The sequence below is a fragment of the Acanthopagrus latus genome, chromosome 8 (genome assembly GCF_904848185.1).
Source record: "Acanthopagrus latus isolate v.2019 chromosome 8, fAcaLat1.1, whole genome shotgun sequence".
NCBI lineage: Eukaryota > Metazoa > Chordata > Actinopteri > Spariformes > Sparidae > Acanthopagrus > Acanthopagrus latus.
In genome coordinates, this window is record NC_051046.1 from 25958650 (window position 1) to 25977130 (window position 18481).

General features: G+C 41.4%; 1 protein-coding gene across 3 annotated transcripts in view; it reads right to left on the reverse strand.

The window, feature by feature from the left end:
• The window catches only part of LOC119024754 (spondin-1-like), a 91983-nt gene that overhangs the window by 11589 nt on the left and 61913 nt on the right, over positions 1-18481 (reverse strand). For all 3 annotated transcript variants that reach the window (XM_037107826.1, XM_037107827.1, XM_037107828.1), the window contains exons 7-11: positions 14886-14950; positions 11988-12189; positions 7545-7685; positions 6329-6404; positions 3710-3892 (exon numbers count right to left, since the gene is read on the reverse strand). In XM_037107826.1, the coding sequence (XP_036963721.1) occupies positions 3710-3892; positions 6329-6404; positions 7545-7685; positions 11988-12189; positions 14886-14950 (667 nt within the window). The remainder of the gene's footprint in view (positions 1-3709; positions 3893-6328; positions 6405-7544; positions 7686-11987; positions 12190-14885; positions 14951-18481) is intronic.

Genomic DNA, 18481 nt, shown 5'->3' on the forward strand with positions numbered 1-18481 from the left:
TGTCTTGCCCAAAACTACACAGTGCATCTTTAAGTAAAAGTAAAGATATGGTGTGTATATTACTTTAGTAAGTGAAAGACACCCATACCAACAGTAGGCTACTCCAGCCTTAAATCATGGTTTGATAACCAATAACAGACAAAGGATGAGTGATAACAAAAAACAAACAGATCTAAATATGGAATGTACCAAATGTGGTGTCAGAAACACTGGGGGATCCAATTCAAGTGGCCTCCAAGGAACCCACTGAACAAAATATTTCTTCTTCTCCAAATGGTTCATGAGTTATCAGCCAAAATGTAGAATACCTAATAACTGACCTATGTTCAACATGCGCCTGTGGGGCACCTGTGTGTCAAGCAAGATTAGCAGAGCACGTATAGTTTATGAGATATTCATGAACGAAAGCTAGATTGAGATATAGTGTTTCCACTATCCAAACGTGAATATTGTAAGTTGAAGTGCGGATCAGCTGAGGATTAAGCCTGTTTGTATTGCAGTGATCCAAAAAGCTTGACAGTGAGTTGTCTATCCATTATGATATAAATCTGACATATACAATAAACCCTCTGCTGAGTCAGATGTTGACATTGTGAGAGAGAGAAAAGGCTTGTGGCTAGACGTTAATACTTGTTCTGTGCTCACAGAGAGAAATCTGCACAACTTACAGCATTATAGAAATACTTCACTGGTCTCCAAACACCAGTGCTCTACACTCTGGGCGGTCATGTGATGCAACGGTGGAAGGTGGAAGAAGCTGTTAAACCCTTCACTTTGTGGGTAAAATTCTAGTAAATGAAACATTTTAAACAAGAGCACAGGACAACATTGAAAGACCAAAGTTTTGTTAATAAACATAAAATTAATAAAAGTAAATGGAGGCTGTAGCTGCACGTGTGTCACCTCAGTACGCACGTAAAGTTGACTGAGATAGTCGAGTCTCTACTGCTAAAGGAGGCCATTCACTTTCAAATTCATCAGACAATAAGTTTTGCAGGTTTTAATGACATCACATGTCATCACACGTCAGGACTTATAATGCTTCAAAAAACAGAAGTAGAAAATTTAAAAGTTAAGATTAAGAGAAGTGTTGTATGTGATCACACTGATAATAAAGATTCAATTAACTGGAGAGTGAACGTGTCCACTCTTTTCTTCCTAATCCTCAGGGCTCGTGGCCACATGCTGTTTTTTTCTGCGGGCAGAAAAATGCTGAGATGAAGCGAGAAAAAACACTGTTGTATGATCGACACCGCCTCTTTGTGGTTCACTATCCGTTTGATTTTAATTTGACATCAGAACGAGAAGGATGTGGGTGCAAAAATACAGTGAATGTTATTGGCTGGGCCAGAAAATGAAAACCGATATCAGCAGCACCTTTCTGAAAAGTCAAGAGATTTTCAACTCGAAGCGGTCGGAGTAGCAACACAACTTTCCTAGCTTGTAGTCAGCGGCTATTACATTTGCGTAAAATGTAATACATTTGTGGGTTTATTACATTAAATGCTGCAGATTTTTATTAAGTTTTTGGTTTATTATATTTGCGGACATTATTACATTGGCGGGCGTTAGAAGGGGGCGGTGTATTCAGCTCACCCAATAGCACAGCGACACGCCTACACTGTTAGCTCATCATCCTGCTGCTGTCCATGTCAATATGATTCTCTCTCTGCCTTCAATACGTTCATGCTGCATTTGTACTTAACTTTCATCGTCAGTCAGTGTCTGGGGAATTATCTCTCTGCTGCTCAGGGCAGACGGCCACTGACAACAAAATCTCCCGTACAGTTAAAGATTTTCTGTTGAGATAATAATTATCACACCGTCATGAGAAACAATTATCTTGACTTCAGTCACTTGATTGAAATATCAGTTCAACAGAAATTCGTTATCGGCTAAAACAAGATCACTGATTGAACATGTCATGAAAAATCCAGAGCTTTCAAAGCTTCTTCAAAATAAAAAAAAAACGTACTTATAAAGTAGTGGCCACTTAATCATTTTGCACTGAACGAACAGTTCTGCTGCTTAATGAGGTGAGAATGAGCTCCACTGTCAGGTAACTTCATGATGTGTCTGTTGATTCATCACAACGTTCTCTCGTGCTGTATCTAAGGTGTTGTCACTGTCTGAACCACGTCTCACTGATCTTCTGTCCCCTTCTAAGGTGTTCGCCTCTCTCAGTGACTGTTTCAACCTGACTCTAGTCCCTCGCCCTCCGTGCGTTGGATGTAACAGTGCTGCCATTTTCAGTTTTACAAAGATGTTACATTTCAGACGTACCCTGTGTTCCAATACAGAAACTGACAAACTATTCAGCATGCCAGGTAAATATCTAGTATGTCCCATTGTGGAGTTTGTGCAATATGCTGCATGCTTTTCTGCCTATTCTGACACACAGGATACATCTCATGTGTCCCAGTGTGTCTTTCAAATATATACAGTTGATATTTGTAGAGTTTCCATCCTCGTCTTGCATATCTACTGAATAGAAAACACCTTAAAAATACATTGCATGTGTCCAAATGCACAATTTACAGTGCAGTTTGACTGTTCAATGGCTAAAAAGGGCCATATATCCTCAGTAAATCTCCCCATGAGTGAGTGTTTTTGAGCTGTGAAGTTGTTTTTTTTTTCAGGAAAAAATAAAATCATTCAAAAAAATTCAGAAATCGGTTCAATCTGTTGAACGCACATAAAAATAAAAATGTGTCTAGTCATACTCACGGGAGAGAAGGGAATTTAGGTTCAAAATAGATCACTGCTGTTATGCTGCTATAATACACCTGATTAAATAACAGCTAACAGAAACATCTAAAAAAAAAAAGGCAAAATACAAAAAAACAAAGCTAAATTTGAAGCCTGTGAGCATTCCAGCATTCTTCCAGCGACACATTCAGGACGCTGACGGTGTTCCTCATGTCACCATTTCATTTTACTGGATTAGCATGTTAACAATTGCTAATTAACACTAAACACAAAATACAGCTCAGGCCGTGAGAAAATTCAAACCAGTGCATTACACTCATTCATCCCAGGGAGAACAGGACTGTCTGAACCAAATTTGGTGGTAATCCGTGCAAAAGCTGTCAGGAAAATTCAGTCTGGACCAAAATGGTGTACATGGCTCAGAGCACCAGCATTAGCGCGGCTCAAAAGTGCAACTCATAAACCATATTTATGTTCCCAGTGCGTTCTGAAATATTTCTGCTTGTTGACAGCAGCCTACGGTAGCAGCGGGACTCATTTTTTTAAATCAATTCGGAAAAAAATGCCACGCTCCAGGTTTTTATGTGCGTTAATGCCCTTTAGTGAGATACGGCTTCGTTTTTGGCCCTGTTCAGAGCGAATTAAAGAGCAGTTACACTCACAGTAATGAGGGAAATGAAGAATGATTTGCTCTCCCACTCTGGCTTTGTTACTGGAAGTGCTTCCACACGGTCAAATAAAGGTTAGTTATTGAAGGAAAACTGGCTGAGAATGCTTGTTCTCTTCCAAATCCTCCATTAATTATATCTGTATGGCTCTAGAAATGAGCCTCTTCGCAGTACAAGCACCATCGACCGCTTACAGCCAGTACAGTGGAGAGTCTCGCTGAGGGAAAGTCCCTACTGACATTTTCCAGTGGGAGCAGGTGAATAACTCTCACACCTTTTAAGCAGCCACTGTACTGTTATCTGTGCGTGCATGTATACGTGTGTGCTTTTACCCTCAATGCTGCATCCCGGCCCCATGCAGGGCTGGAAGTCTTGAGTGTGTGGACACGGCACGCTGAGGTCCAGCTGGGCCTTCAGCATCCTCTGCCTCATCCGGCGGCCCTTCTCACAGGTGGCGCTGCTGCATGCCGACCAGGGAGACCAGCCGGAGTAGATACAAGTCTCCGGTGTGTCGTCTAGGAGGGAAACACACAGGGGCGTTCAGTGATGGGAGGAGATACCGAAGGAAAAGAGGCATTCTGATTTTCCTCATTTCAATCGCATCTTTATCGCTAGTTAAATTTGCTTTTCAAGACTTCCTTTCCTATCTTCATTCCCATGCGGCCGTTGAGCTGATTCGTCACAGTAAAGGGGAGGGGAGGGGATCGGGGACTGGGCTGACACTGATTATTTAACACGGTATCCAAAAGGTGATTACTGCAGGTACTGGACCACAAGAGGCCACGGTGTGACATCTGAAGGAGGGAAGGAAGGAGCGGGGGGGGGGAATGGAGTGTGGAGGATGAGAAGAGTGTGATTTGTGAACGTCTTGTCCAATTATCAGCGGGTGCAGCGCTACAAGAAGTAGCAGGGGTACCGGCTTCAATTAATAATGCTCTCTCGGGGGTTCAGAGAGGCAGAGCAAATGAGAGGAGAGGAGAGAGAAGAGGAGAGAGAGAATATACCACCAGGCCTCAGGGACAAACCTGAGTGGGTCCAATTCTCTGGGATAACGTGTAATGACAGAAGAGAATGAGGGGAGAGAGGAGCTGGAGATGTAGAGGAGGAAGGTAAAGAGGACAGTCGGGCTGATCTGTAAGTGAAAGGAGTGGAGCTCAGAGAGGAACAAGGGGACCAGCAGGAATAGATACTCACCTCTGTAGTGCCATCGCACACAGAGAAGAGGAGGGATGAGGGGGAACGAGGGGACGGATAGAGTAAGAGGGGGAAAGGAGGAGGGGAAGAAGCAAATGGTCTATGACTGACTGAGGAGGACATTTATTAGGCGGCGGGAGATCCTTGTTAGGAATTCTGCGGCGTCTGCAGAATCCTGTACCCTACCCGAGGCCACTTACAGTAAAAAAGAAGCACGAAGCATCCATGCACATCGCCAAACGTCGTTACGCACCCGTCTGTCCTGTTTAGCCAGTATGCAGGTCGACAAAGGATAGAGAACATCTGTAACTCCGGTCTTGCCTACCCTCAATTTAGACAAAATATGAATATACTATTCATTCGATTTGCTTGATATGTTTGGGGGAATTGTAATTGCTGCCTTTTTTTTCCCATTTAGAAAATGTGACATCATTCATCTCCATCAAGATAATATGGAGGAAGGTGGGTTCTGTGTTCAGTGCGGTTTAAATTAAAACACTTGGTAAGTTTAGGGAAAGTTTAAGTCAGGTTTCGCAGAAGTCGTCATGTTCCATCATAATGTCAGTGTGTAATTAACCACAAATAATGGTCTTGTGGTCTATTTGCAAAGATTATGGTCGGCCCATACAAATATAGTTAAATATGAAGCTGAAGACAGCAGGCAGCTAGCCAAGCTTAGCATAAACATTTCATAAGGAGTTATATGCTGGACCAGTTTGCGGTGAACAGCAGCTGGGTGTTGTAGCCTCCTGGAACTTCCAGTGATGGCAAGACTCCCAGAAGTCATTGCCCTTAACCACCATTAACAATGAACAGATCTAAAGTATTGTACGGAGTTACTTTTGCATTGCCAAAAATGAAAAACCCCTTTGCAATTCTTTGTGCATGTTGTGGCTTATACCGTCCACCATAGTAACATGTATGACAGATGCAACATCCCCTTCACATCCCTTTATAAATCTTATATGTTTAGTTATGAAACATAAAGTCAGTGTTGGTAAAAGACTATATGTAGCCTTACAAGTGAATAAACATCGTAATCTCTTGCAATTCAACTGCAATGAAAGAGGCTGAATTATATGAAGTACATGAAAGCTGAGGGTACCTAAAAGAAAACAACAGCAGACTAACGGAATGGAAAAAGATGAACATTCTGAAGACACATTCAGCATAAAAGTCTGTTTGTCGCATGTAAGTTTTAAGCCAGAGGATCGTCAAAATCCTAAATGTTTTTGTCCTCTCAAATGTGAGAGAGAAAGAGAACCGGTCAGAAACATCAGCGACAGGATCTGTGACGCCTGACAGAATATAAAGTATGTTAGATAAAGACAGGACCTGCTCCAGACGCCTCTGTTGCTCTGCAGCTGTGGGTCGCTCACCTCCTCACAGCAGGGAGGAGACAAAGCCCAGACAGATGTGCAATCTGACAATCTGACCCGAGCCCATCGGAGACTCTGCTCAGACCAGTTGTGTCTGTAATGAGCTGCGTGTGTGTCCTTGAGCATCAGCAGACACTGAATCCCCACAGTGTCGGTTCAGGCTGCGAGTCCATAGTTACAGTGAGTGTTTTGCAAACAGAGTGAACTGATGAAGCCGTCACGTTCAAAGAACAGTAAGAAATGTAACATCATGTAATGTCAGGGGTCGAATCATAACTTATTATATCTTAACTCTAACTATGGTATCTTGTTTAGGGCCTTTCCCTGATAATGATAATCAAGAAAGAGTGTGTGTGTGTGTGTGTTCATTTACTGTACCTTCATTCTTCTCCTCCTGTCCAATATCAGCGACGATGTCATCTATGGTGTCTGGGACCACATTACACTGCTCACCCTGCACACACAAGGAACAAATGTTGAGAGACAAACTTTTTTGGCTGGAATATAATACAGGAAAAACAGATGCTTGGGGTAATTTGTAACTGTTAAGACCTTTGTGAAGCTTACTGGCTCAGTGCACTGATGTCATTTTAGACAACAAAGTTAAATGGTAAACAGTAAAGTATCCTGCCTCCATTACGTATCGTTTTTACAAACTTTTACTCTGCTCCAAAAATCAAGTATTGGTCAGACTTTACTGTGGATGCGGAGAAGTTTTCTATATCAACAAAGCCACAGTACGGCCAAATGATTTGGGGAAAATCTACTGTAAAACCATTACAATGGGAATTTAATTGGCCTATATTTGTACTATGTTGCATATAGTAGTTAACACAGGTTCAAGACAAAGTCATGTTGTTTCAGCATGAGAACAGTCTGACTCAGGGATGCAGCTGTTTGCTGTTGAGGAGCCTGCAAGGTTCTTTTATTTCACTTTTTTAGAAAAAACACTTTGACATCCATTAAGTAAAAATTTTTATGTACATAGTATTCAAATCAATGTTGCTCAGTAATACACAATCATGACTTGTTTGGCAAGAATCAACATTAAAGAGTCATTAGCTGCAGCTTCCAACAGTTCTCGTGTAAGTTATAATTAAAATTGCAGCACTCATGATTTGAAATTACAATGTAAGTATAAAAACTAAACCATATGAAATTAAAAACATTTGGTTAAAAAGGCATCTTTTTGATGAAACATTATTGTGTTGTGTTACCTGTCTTCTACTTATTTAGAATTTGAGTGAAAATTCTGACAGCTGCAGAAATGCAGAATTTATGGAGTTACTAATGTAGGTTACTGAAGACAAACTAAACTGTGGTTTTCCAATTGATACAACATTTTAAGTACTTGTAGTCCAGGCCCAAAGTTATTCAAAAAGGTTATAGCTGCTTTGGCTCTGTCATGTAACATGCTTGAACGTTTTGTAAATTGCTAATCCAAGGAACTCTGTTCTTTGTTTTTCTGGTCACTAAATACTCGTATATACATACATACCTGCTCCAACTGATCACAACTCTATCACTGTGAGATGATTTTATTCCACACATAAGTGTACATGCCCATATATGGGTTTTACATATAACATTGTACCTTTCTAGCGATGCGCTCCACCACCAGCCTGGCTACAGGCATAATTGCCCCTCCCTCGGGGTCGTAGAACGGGCTCTGGGGGTGGTCCAAACTGGTCAAGGGTCGGATCTTCTCCTGAGGGATGGTGGGCTTGTTTGGTGACTGAAAGAGGCCGAAAAGGAAAGGTTAGTGAGCGTGTTGAATGTTTAATATTCACGCAGTGGATCAAATGAGTATGTGTTGTGTAAAATGTGTAACCTGTGATGATAAACCCACAAAGGGTTATCACCCAATAGCTGTTTCCCTTTATGGAGCGTTTTTAGCATGTTTCAACTCATTGTCTTGGTTTTACAGCCAACACCTTTCTAGTTTTGTTTAGTGCAAGATGCTTCCATCAGTGCTGTTTTCAGCCAGCAAGCTCTACAAACTTATTTTTCACTACTCGCCCAGCACCAAATAATGGTCTGAAAAGATATCGGTGGAGACCAAAGCAAAGATTAAACCAAAATGGTGTGTAGATTTGATTTATATTCATCAAGCAGACAGGAACACAACTTAAAATGAAGGCCAGTGTTGCTCCAAGTCTGCCTGATGTTTTTAAAAGCCACTGTTGGCTAACAAATTCATCGTCGACAGCTTTATAACGTGCCCTGCTAAAAGTGTTTACGGCTGGTTGCATTGCCCCTCAGTGGCCCGAGTAACAGCTGTAGAAGAAGTGATGCGTCTGGAACACTGTGAACCCTCAGTAACCTGGCTTGATTAAGAAAAAAAAAAAAGAAAATCTAAGAAAAGTGAAACAGTTTGTGGACATGAATTTAACACCTAGCAGAAGCCACACCTGCTTCACTCAGCATCATCGCAGGAGGGTTTTTTCGGCGCTACAAGGTCCTTTCACTTTCACTTTCATCTCCCTCGGTAGATACGGTTTGAGTTTTCAATGTCAATCTAAAGGTGAATTGGCTCCGACGGCTCTTTAATGATCTGAGGGAAATAGACGCGCCCAAATAAGATGCTACAGGTGATGATTGGGTCATGATTTGAAGGGGAACTATTCCCACCCTCCCGCATTAGCATTATTACGCACTTGGTTTTGGAACGGATATTGTCCTGGAGGAGAACATCTGCTCTTGCACACCGAGTATCAAATGCGCCTGAGGGAAGAGAGTCTGAGTCTTCCTCTGAGGAATGGTTAGAGTAATCAAAGTTAAACAGTGAAAATTTAGGGCATGGGAATTAATTGTGGGACAAGAATACTAATCCAATAGCAGCACATAGTGTGTGCATGTCTGTGAAACAGGCTTTTCAAAAGAGAACAACATGATTTCTCTTGAGGGAAGCAACAGCAGAGTGGCAGAAATTTATGCATGCAAATTAGAGTTAATATAAAAGTCACAACATTACAATAGCTGCATTGATTCTATACTTCATCCGGACCAAAAAATGGGGAGGCAGGTAGGTGTCAGGGGCCTGAAAGAGTGGCTGCTTCTCCCATCAGCCATCTGGTCCTGGGCTTGTTCCCTGTTTGATCTCACTATGCATCATTTATATCAATTTTAACAGCCCTTTAATTAGGGATTCATGGCATTGTTTCCAGGTAGCGTGTGTCCATGCGGGGCTAGTGTTAAAGATGAAAAATTCTCTACAGAGAGAAAAGATAAAAACACATGACACCATGAATCATTCTCTTTGTTCTCACAGGTTCGCTCAACGCTGCCGTTGTAAGTTTCAAACCAACTTTGGGTGAAATATATGCAGGAGTGCCTAATAAGACAAGGTGAAGACATCTACAAAGGAACTATACGAGGAGATAAGAAGTTACGTCCTCATCGGCGGCACTGTAACAACAATGTTGATGATTCTCTTTGTACTCACAACTTCACTGAAAGTATCTTCTCCAACACTTTGGTTGAAAAAACACTTTTGTGGATGAGACCAAACAGAGGACAGCCATCACTTGTTGGAGACAATTGCGAACTACAGCTTACAATTTAATATCTGCAAATAGAAAGGAACTATAAAGTCTTTGCTTTTCATACAGTGTACAGGGTCTGGAAGACATGCACTTCCATGTCTCTGTCTGTAGGTGGCAGTGATTTGATGTCTGCTGTACAGCAGAATACGTGCATTATCTGATGGTAAACTTAAAGAAATAAGCAGTGTCTTTTCAGGGGAAGACTTTCCTGAGGAAGAAGAGTAGAAGGATACACGATCAGCTTGGAAACTGCAGTTTTAATGACTTTGAAGGACCAAAGAAATGGCAGTGTCCTAGCATTTGTGCTGTGTTCTGTTTTACACCAAGACGGCTCCACATACATATATTATGAAAAACTACAACAGCAAACTAGGGGAAAATACTACAGTCTAATCTATGTTTACCTTTGTTTATGCTCAGGGTTAAAGAACTAAGGAGACGGGATAAATAATCTGATATAAAGCAAAAAAAATTAAATAAATAAAAAATCAGGCCCAGAAGAGACGAGACTGCATCCATTATTAAAAAGGACCAGCAGCAGAAGAAGAATTAAAAGTGGTCTCTCTATCTGCTGGTGAAGTTTTTGAAAGGTATTTACCACCTCCCTCTCAGCGGGGTAAGCTCCTTGCTTATTCATGAGGTTGTAAACTATAAATAAATTGCTGTAGTCTCCAAACATTGGGTGAATATGGATGAGCACCTTTCATTCTGAGGAGGTAAAAAGACCAAGGAAGAAGTTTGTCTCAAGAACAGACAAGCAGGAGTCAAGTGATGTGAAGGTTTGAAATAAGTGTTCTGTTCTGCTGTTAGCTAGCGAGCAATAAAGCCTTTAAATTTGACAGCCAGCTGCATTATTTCTAACAGTTAGACTAGTACAGGTCCTTAGTACACCTTTATGTTAGATACTGTTAACATACTTTGTATCAGACTTTGTGTTAATGTAACTTGCAAACTGATTTGTTGCTCTTTTCTGCACATGCGACATCTATTGCATGTCTGTCCAACCTGGAAGAGGGGTCCCTCCTCCGTGGCTCTTCCTGAGGTTTCTTCCATCGTTTTTTTTTTGTTTGTTTTTTTTACCCTGTTAAAAGGGTCTTTTTTTCCATCAACATGGCAAGGTTTTTCCTCGCTTGAATCGAGGGACGAAGGACAGAGGATGTCATTCACTGTACAGCTTGTAAAGCCCATTGAGGCAATGTGATTGTGATTTTGGGCTATATACATCAAATTGATTTGATGTACTGTATGTCTCATACACAGACTGGTGCTGTACTGAGTGATATAGCACACCCTCAGTGTCCATCTTTAACTCTAGATGTATGTGGTTGGGTGTTTGTAGCTTATGATAGAATCTGGTCAGCTACATCTAAACAGCATACCAACGTCAGTAGGCCACTGGATACATTAGCTCCATTAATGAATCTGATCTTTTCATCTCATTGTTTTTCTTTAGGAAACAACAAATTCACAACAGCTTCTTTGTAACAGTGATGACATTACATTTATGAAGATAAACTTGGCGTACATTTCTCAGGCTATCTTTACCATTACTGTAAGTGTGAGAGGAAACGTGGAGGTAGAAATACTAAATGAACTCTTTCTTACCTCAATTACACCTGGTATTAACATGTGATCTGTATCCGAATATGTTATCTGGATAAGACACTATCCAATCATACCTTTGTGTTTACATTTGGTGTGTTTGATGCGCCCTTGTTATTGCCGCTGAAATCAGATCTCTGTCCTGCAGAGCAATCGCTGTAACTTGAGGTGGAGGAAAATCAGTGCCAGGCTCCTTTAAACAATCCGTGAGTTTTGTTGAGTTGGAGGGAACGCTATAAACTTGTGTGAAAAGCTGTCTATGATTATTCCTTTCTTTGTGCAAGCTATATTATGTCAGTTTATCCTGCCATCTTAATGTACTGGCATGAAGATGAATGTGACTGGATTAATTACATGCTTTGTTAGCAGCAGATCATCCGCACAGATGTGTGCAACACACACAGACTCATTTCTTAGCGTATATCCATCATTTCCGGTGTATTGCTTACATTTTTCATGCTTTTCCGTTGAATGAATGGCACAGAATAGTGGCACAATCATTAATTAGAGGCATGTTGTGTACAGATGCCAGCCCTTGTTCAGACTGCATTAACGGCTTCAAACACAATGTGCGCCGCACTACGTCCAGATGTGGTCATAGCATGCATTAACATGTGTTCTTCCCTACGTGGATTATGTATCCTGATACGGATGGCATTTTACTACCTGATGTGAATGTTTCTGCTGACGCTATTATCACCTCGCTTATTTCACAAATAGTTTTTTTCATTTTATCATCGATCCATCTCAGCCAATTCTCCAGTCCTCCTCCATGATGGCAACTGCTTTAGCAGATTGTGACACAGCTGGAACACTCTGGATGTTACACCTCTCGGGTTTGCACCACTGCCATCGTCCATACATAATCTTGCTTAATTAGTATAAATTACCTCATATGTGACACCATTGTCAGTGCCAGCATCCCAGGGGATGAGGTCGGTCACCAGCCTCTGGACCCAGCCACATTCCTTGGTGCAGAGGTCCTCTCCTGACAGCCCCACGTTCCAGTCTGGGCTGGGCCCGAGCATGGTGAGGAAGGACATCAAGTGACGGGTCCGGTCCACAGAAAACTCTGCTGATGGAGCTGCTCGCCTGGTGACGGTGGTTGGCAATGTAAGGAGAAGACAAAAAGAAAGAAACAAAGAACATAGATTAATAAAATTCATTTTTAATTTAATCTAATTGAGACAGCTGTTAGCATCTGAAGAAAAACAGCCTGCCGCTGCAGTTTTTGGTTTACTAATTGGTCGATTCTGAGGTCATGACCTCTGACCTGAGTCACACTCTGCGAAGCTCCAAAAGTTCCAATTAGTGGCTGAAAATAGCTCATAATAATGTAATATCTCTGAATGACCAAAAGCTACTAAAAATATATTGAGGGTAATAATAGTGTATTCTGTAAGTTTCTTTATAAACAACTCTCCTTGGTATCTTAATTATGTTGTCTTAACCAAGGCATAAGTGCCAACGCTTTTGTTTTAGCAGGCGAGTTTGCATGCAGAATTTAACAAAATGAGCTAATGTTTCATACTCTCACTGATTGTGTGACTGTGTGTGTGCATGCATGTGTGTCAATGTTCTCATTAGTAAAAATAATAGTGGCACAATATATCGCAAATGACAGACAACGCTAGGAGGGGTAATTAAACAGATGTTTGGTGAAAGATACAGTACATTAGGCGGTGTGTGTGTGTGTGTGTGTGTGTGTGTGTGTGTGTGTGTGTGTGTGTGTGTGTTGTGTGAGAGTGAGTGTAGTGCTGAGGGCTAAAATTGTGATAAGTTTCTAATTGCTCTTGAACTAATTCCAAAGAGTGCACAGGATGCCAGAGTGTGTGACTATTCAGACAAGTCAGTCTGGCTTTCAAGAGCTGCATAAGAAAAGGACTCTGCAACTCTAGACACTGCAACACAATATCATCTGATTTTCAGTTATAATTTATAGCTAGTTAACTTTTTTCCCAACTTTTAAGTACTGTATTTATCCTGCTACTGAAGAAATTGATTGCAATTATTGGTATGCTAAAAGATATAATAATAATATCAATAATAATAACAACAACAACAACAATAATAACGTTAAGATAATATGCACTATAATGACAGTGTATTGTTTTGAGCGTCTCCAAAATATCAAATTTCATGAACAGAAAGACATCTTCCTTGATTTTAGCTTCACCATCAGACCGTAAAAAATTTAAAAATCACAGTTACACAGTTATTTAAAATTACAGAGGTAAGTAGGAAACTGAAAATCAGACACTAAAACACCATAAAACACAATGAGTAAATGAACAAAACACCCATCAGGAGCTCTAGTGTGGGTGAAATGTTTTCTGTGAACTTGATGTGAAATTCAGTACCTCCATTTGTCTGTTTGAATGTCAAACAATTTTTTTAATTTCTCTGATTTCATGTTAAAAGAGAATTAAAAAATATTACAAATACATGTTCTGTATAAACAATATAAGTATAAACACTGTCTATGCATCATTTCACGCAACTGGTCACTATGTGTAGGGGTGGACTGGAAACAACGTTTGTTCGGTCGATGGAACAATAGCAATAATTATAAAGTTCCTAATCTATGATCGTACGGGCAGCCTATAGCCCACATCCAATGTCGTTCACTGCCCAGCCCATCTCTTGTCATGTACCAGCACAAACACACAGAAGCCCTCCTAAAACCCTACCATCAATCCTGATTACTCTTGTTCCACACACTTACAGATACCACACTACCGTTTTGAAAGGTAAGATAACTTTGACCTGTCTGGAAACAAAAAAGACTACCTTTTAGTTTTGTAATTATCAGCTATGGTGAAAAGCCTCCATTCATTAGGTTTGAATTTTTCTTATAAGTGCTTCCAACAAAAATAAGTATTTATGGATTGATTACATTTAAATCTGGAAGAATACTTGTGTCACCAGCTGTCAAGGCACAAGATATTTATGCTATCCAGCCAGGGATTCAAACTAGCAGTCTATAAACTGCAAGTCAGCTTCTCTAACCCTTTGTCTACCTAGTACCTATGTCATTATTATTGGTACAAGCCCAGGCTAAAACTGGACAACTGGCCTCTGGTCAGGGCACTGTTACCCATGGCAGCGAATAACTGCCCTGCTGTCAATGTCCATGTCCACTAATGTCTGCAGCAACAGTCCTGTATAGCTTCAGTTAAACAAGATACAGTATATTTGTTGTATGTTAGTGTTTTATGAAGTCCGAACCACTCAACATTTGGGAGAAGACAGAAAACCTGTGGTCTCTACCACACTCAGAAATCAAAAAATAGTTAGCCTAGCTTGCCAACATTACTAGAAAATCCCACCTGATGTTGTTTTCCATTCCCTTTATTTAAAACCTGCTGAGTAGGCTACTGTAAGAAGTGCTGAAAGTACAGGTGGGACTCTGAAAGAGCTAACAGTGTTAGCTCCTAGCTGTTTAACTGCCTTGGTGCTCATTGGAGGTAAAGTATTCATGCTTTTTAGTGCCTCTTTACACTTGCCTACATTTCACTACTGACATATTCAGTTGGACCCAAACATGTTAACTCCATGGAGGGTTACGGCAGGAAATTACATAAAACTTAGATTTCTTCTTTTTGGTAATCACAATTCTGACCACATAAGTAGCCCACACAGGTCAAACCCAACATAAGGCATATATATCTAAATGCGAAATGCTGTTTAAACTTCATGTTGCAGTTTCCAATATTTCCTGATTTTCTTTTTGATTTTTCCTCCAGACGAGTTTTCTCTGAGTGAATTTGACATTGAGTGATACTTACAGGTTGAGCGGCTGCCATGCCGGCCACTGAGCCTTAGTTTTAATGACAGTCAGTACCTCGTCTCCCTGTGGATGAAAAAGAGAGAAAAAGTGAGTGAGACAGAGGGAGAGAGAGATACAAGAAGCAATTTGTCACTAAATGGGCAACGATAAAGGCAGCAAAAAGAAACACTGACAGAGAAAAGGCCAAGTATTCCACTTTTCAAAGGCTTAAGAGCCAGGACAAAGTATGTGTTATCAGGACAAAATGGCCCTGTGCTGGTTTATAATCGCTGTCTTTTATTCTAGTGGGGAACCTACGCACTCCCACTACTCTCTGTAGTCTCTCTGTGGCATTACGGCCACTTTAAGGACTGCACAACACATTATCTATCATAATGCATCAGATGTAATTACTCTGCCCAAAGCAGGAAGACAAATGATGGATTTAGTGGAGCGGAGCAGTTGATTAGAACTGAATTGGAAAGTTCGTATGTGCCCTTTCTGGCTTCATAAGAGCATTTATTGTGTTGTCTCCACGTCTTTGTCTTTTTTTTCATTCACTCACACTCAGTCATCTTCAAATACACATACAAACACACAGCTTCAGTTTGGGATATGACTAAAAAAAAAAAACATTTTCTGGTTGACTGAAGGTTCCACAGTCGCCTTGAAAGCCTCCCCTCTTCCCTGGGGCGATGTGAAGAAAACGAGTGTGAGAGAGTACGTGTGTGTGTTGATGGTGGTTCAGTGAGTGTGTGTGTGTGCGCGCGCGCGTGTGTGTGTGTGTGTGTGTGTGCATGTGTGTGTGTGTGTGAAAACAAGTTTGAAAGTCAGTGTCCATCTTCTCTTCAGACTAGCCCGGGGCTCTGTGGCCTCTCTGGCCTCAGACCTCACTTGGTCCTCTCACAGACACATAAACAAACACACACAGAGAGATGGACACAAGTGGACGGATGCGTATATGAATGTAGACTGCCAGAGGGATGGAAACACAAGCTGGCATGATATCGAGACATGATATCAAGACATACAGAAGAAGGGTTACATGTTTCCGCTAGCTTATGTGGGGGGGAAAAAAAAGAAAAGATGAACTGGTTCTTACACAAAGTTCAACTGAAACTCAAAAACTGGTCCGGAAAAATAAACCAAACAATCCTTTATGGTGGAATTTCTGAACAGGGGTTATTGTCTCAAACTTCTGTTCATGACAGGATCACATGAACATGCCCAGAAAAGCAGCAGGATCAAAGGGTTTGGTTGTACCTGTTGTTGGTGCTCACATTGAACATGGATGTCAACAGAGAATGCATTGGGATGTGTATTTAAAAAATGCAGTATGTAAGAGGCAGCATATCGCCTGCTATCACTATCACTAGCTGCTGTTAGCTGACAAAGCTAACTGGGCCAGCTAGCCATTCCAACTCCCAGTCTGGACCACTAGCTGCCCCATCAGTGACCCATCAGATTCTGTGATCCTCGCAACGACGGATATTGTTCATCAAAAACGTGTGACCAAAACAAAACATCAATCATTTTCCACAGCTGTTGGAAAATTGTCCACAGCAGATCGGTTTGAAATATAACAGGGACCAATGACATGACGCAGAGCAGCCACAGTGAGCTGTTAGATATGGAGATCTGTAGTTCTATAAACAGTAACTACGGGCGGCGCCTACTCAACCATGAAATCTTAAGAATACAACTTTGACGTTTGCTAGTAAGATCTTCCTTTTCTCTTCTTCTCCACTCACTCGATCCTGCCGTCTGCCATGTTTGTCACACTGCCTGAGAAGAAGATGTACTCCCAGCGCTGTCGTTATTTGGTTGTGATGACTTTGCGGGTGACTGACGTGCTGTCACTGTCTCAGTTGCTCATCCTTAAAGTGGAGAGACAGCGGACAGCTGTTCATTTTGAGTTTAGTGGCAGCTCTGAAGAGGTGCGTATCTGCGACTCCCTGACATTTCATAAAACTTTGAAGCCGTGGCTGCAACGGTGCAGCAGTGGCAGCCCACCACTGCAAAATGTATATGTAGGAAACACACTTAAGATCACTTGTTTGATCAGCCAGCACTAATCGTTTCTGAAGAGCTTTATCACACCCCATTCTAGAGAGGAAACGATGCAAGGCATGAATATCACTAAGTTCAAGCAACCTATGGGATATTTGTGTCAATATACAATTACAAAATGTCAAATTGTGAGGAAAATATGTATTTCCAAGAACATATTTATTTTACATGACACATCTCCTTTCATTTTTCCAAAGTGAAACACAGTGTGCTCAAATCATGAATCAAAATGACTCAAGCACTTCACGGCAGCTCATGTTTTTCCCACCATTGTAGGTCAAATGCAAGAAAACCAGTAATTACACGTTTCATGTCCCACTTTCTAGACAAACATGTAGAGAGGCTAAGCATGTTGAAGGTAATTTTCTCCACCATTCTTTAACTCCCACCATCCTCCATTACCAATGCGCTGGTGCAATTTCGGTAAAAGGGAGAAAATCCCATCTCCGTGAAACAGGGGATGGGAAACAACATTTTATGGCAGCCCTCAGCTGGTATCACATAGACCAAAATGCCTCATGGAGGCTGGAGGAGATGCAAATCTTCCTGTAATGGTCTTGTTTGTTTACGGTAATTATCATAATGGCACAAAATGACTGTGATTTACCAATGTTTAAATGCACATTACTTTTTCATGAATGTTTTCAAGGAGAAGCGAGAGTGGAACAGAAGGAGAGGGAGGTGGAGGTAGAGAAGCCAGTCAGGTGAGGACAGCGAAGGGGGGAGAAAATTGCAAAAATAGCACAGATCACGCTGCTCTTTACTACACGACAAATTCAGGATTAATTTTAAGATTTCACTGTTGACTTTTAGAGTGGTCTGGCAGCTACCGTGGGTTGAGGATAAAGGATAAGTTCACCCGTAAAGATGAAAATTCAGTCATCGCCCAAAAGTCAATGGACAGATGGCTGAAGATTCGTAATCGCCAAAGCATTTCTGTAGCTCGACAGCTAAACAGAGTGCAGCATTCTCCTAAACAGCTGAAGCAGCTTCAGACTTAAATGTAAGAAATAAACAAGAAAGAAGGGCTCATCTGGTGTACGCACAAGAGACTTCCGGCAACTGATCCAGCTTCTTTCAACAATGGAAGCTTATGGGAGGAAGTCTGCTTTGAGTCGCAGTGGATCACTTGATGATGTCATTACACGGTTTGGCCACTACAAAAACCGGCTTCAAAGCCGGGCCCTCTTCCTGGGGGTTTGGGTGTAATCCAAAGCCTCGAGAAGCCCCTGAACCGCCACATTGATTTGAGAAGAAGTTGTTTATTCCCCTTCTAAAGTCGAAATCTTCAGAGATGTGCCCCCACCCTGAGTCTCGACCCCTCCGGGTTTCGAGATGCTCCATCCTCACTCCGACTCTGTCCGACCCACATTCATCCCCAGGCAATCGACCTCCTTTTCATCCCTCTCCTCGACCCCAATCTCTCCATCAAACACGACCCTTATTCTCTCTATCTCTAATCTACTAGCTGTTTCAAATAAAACCGCTTTCATGCTTTACAGTGGTGGGGTCATTGTGAATTCTGCTGCCATTCGCAGCAGGTGT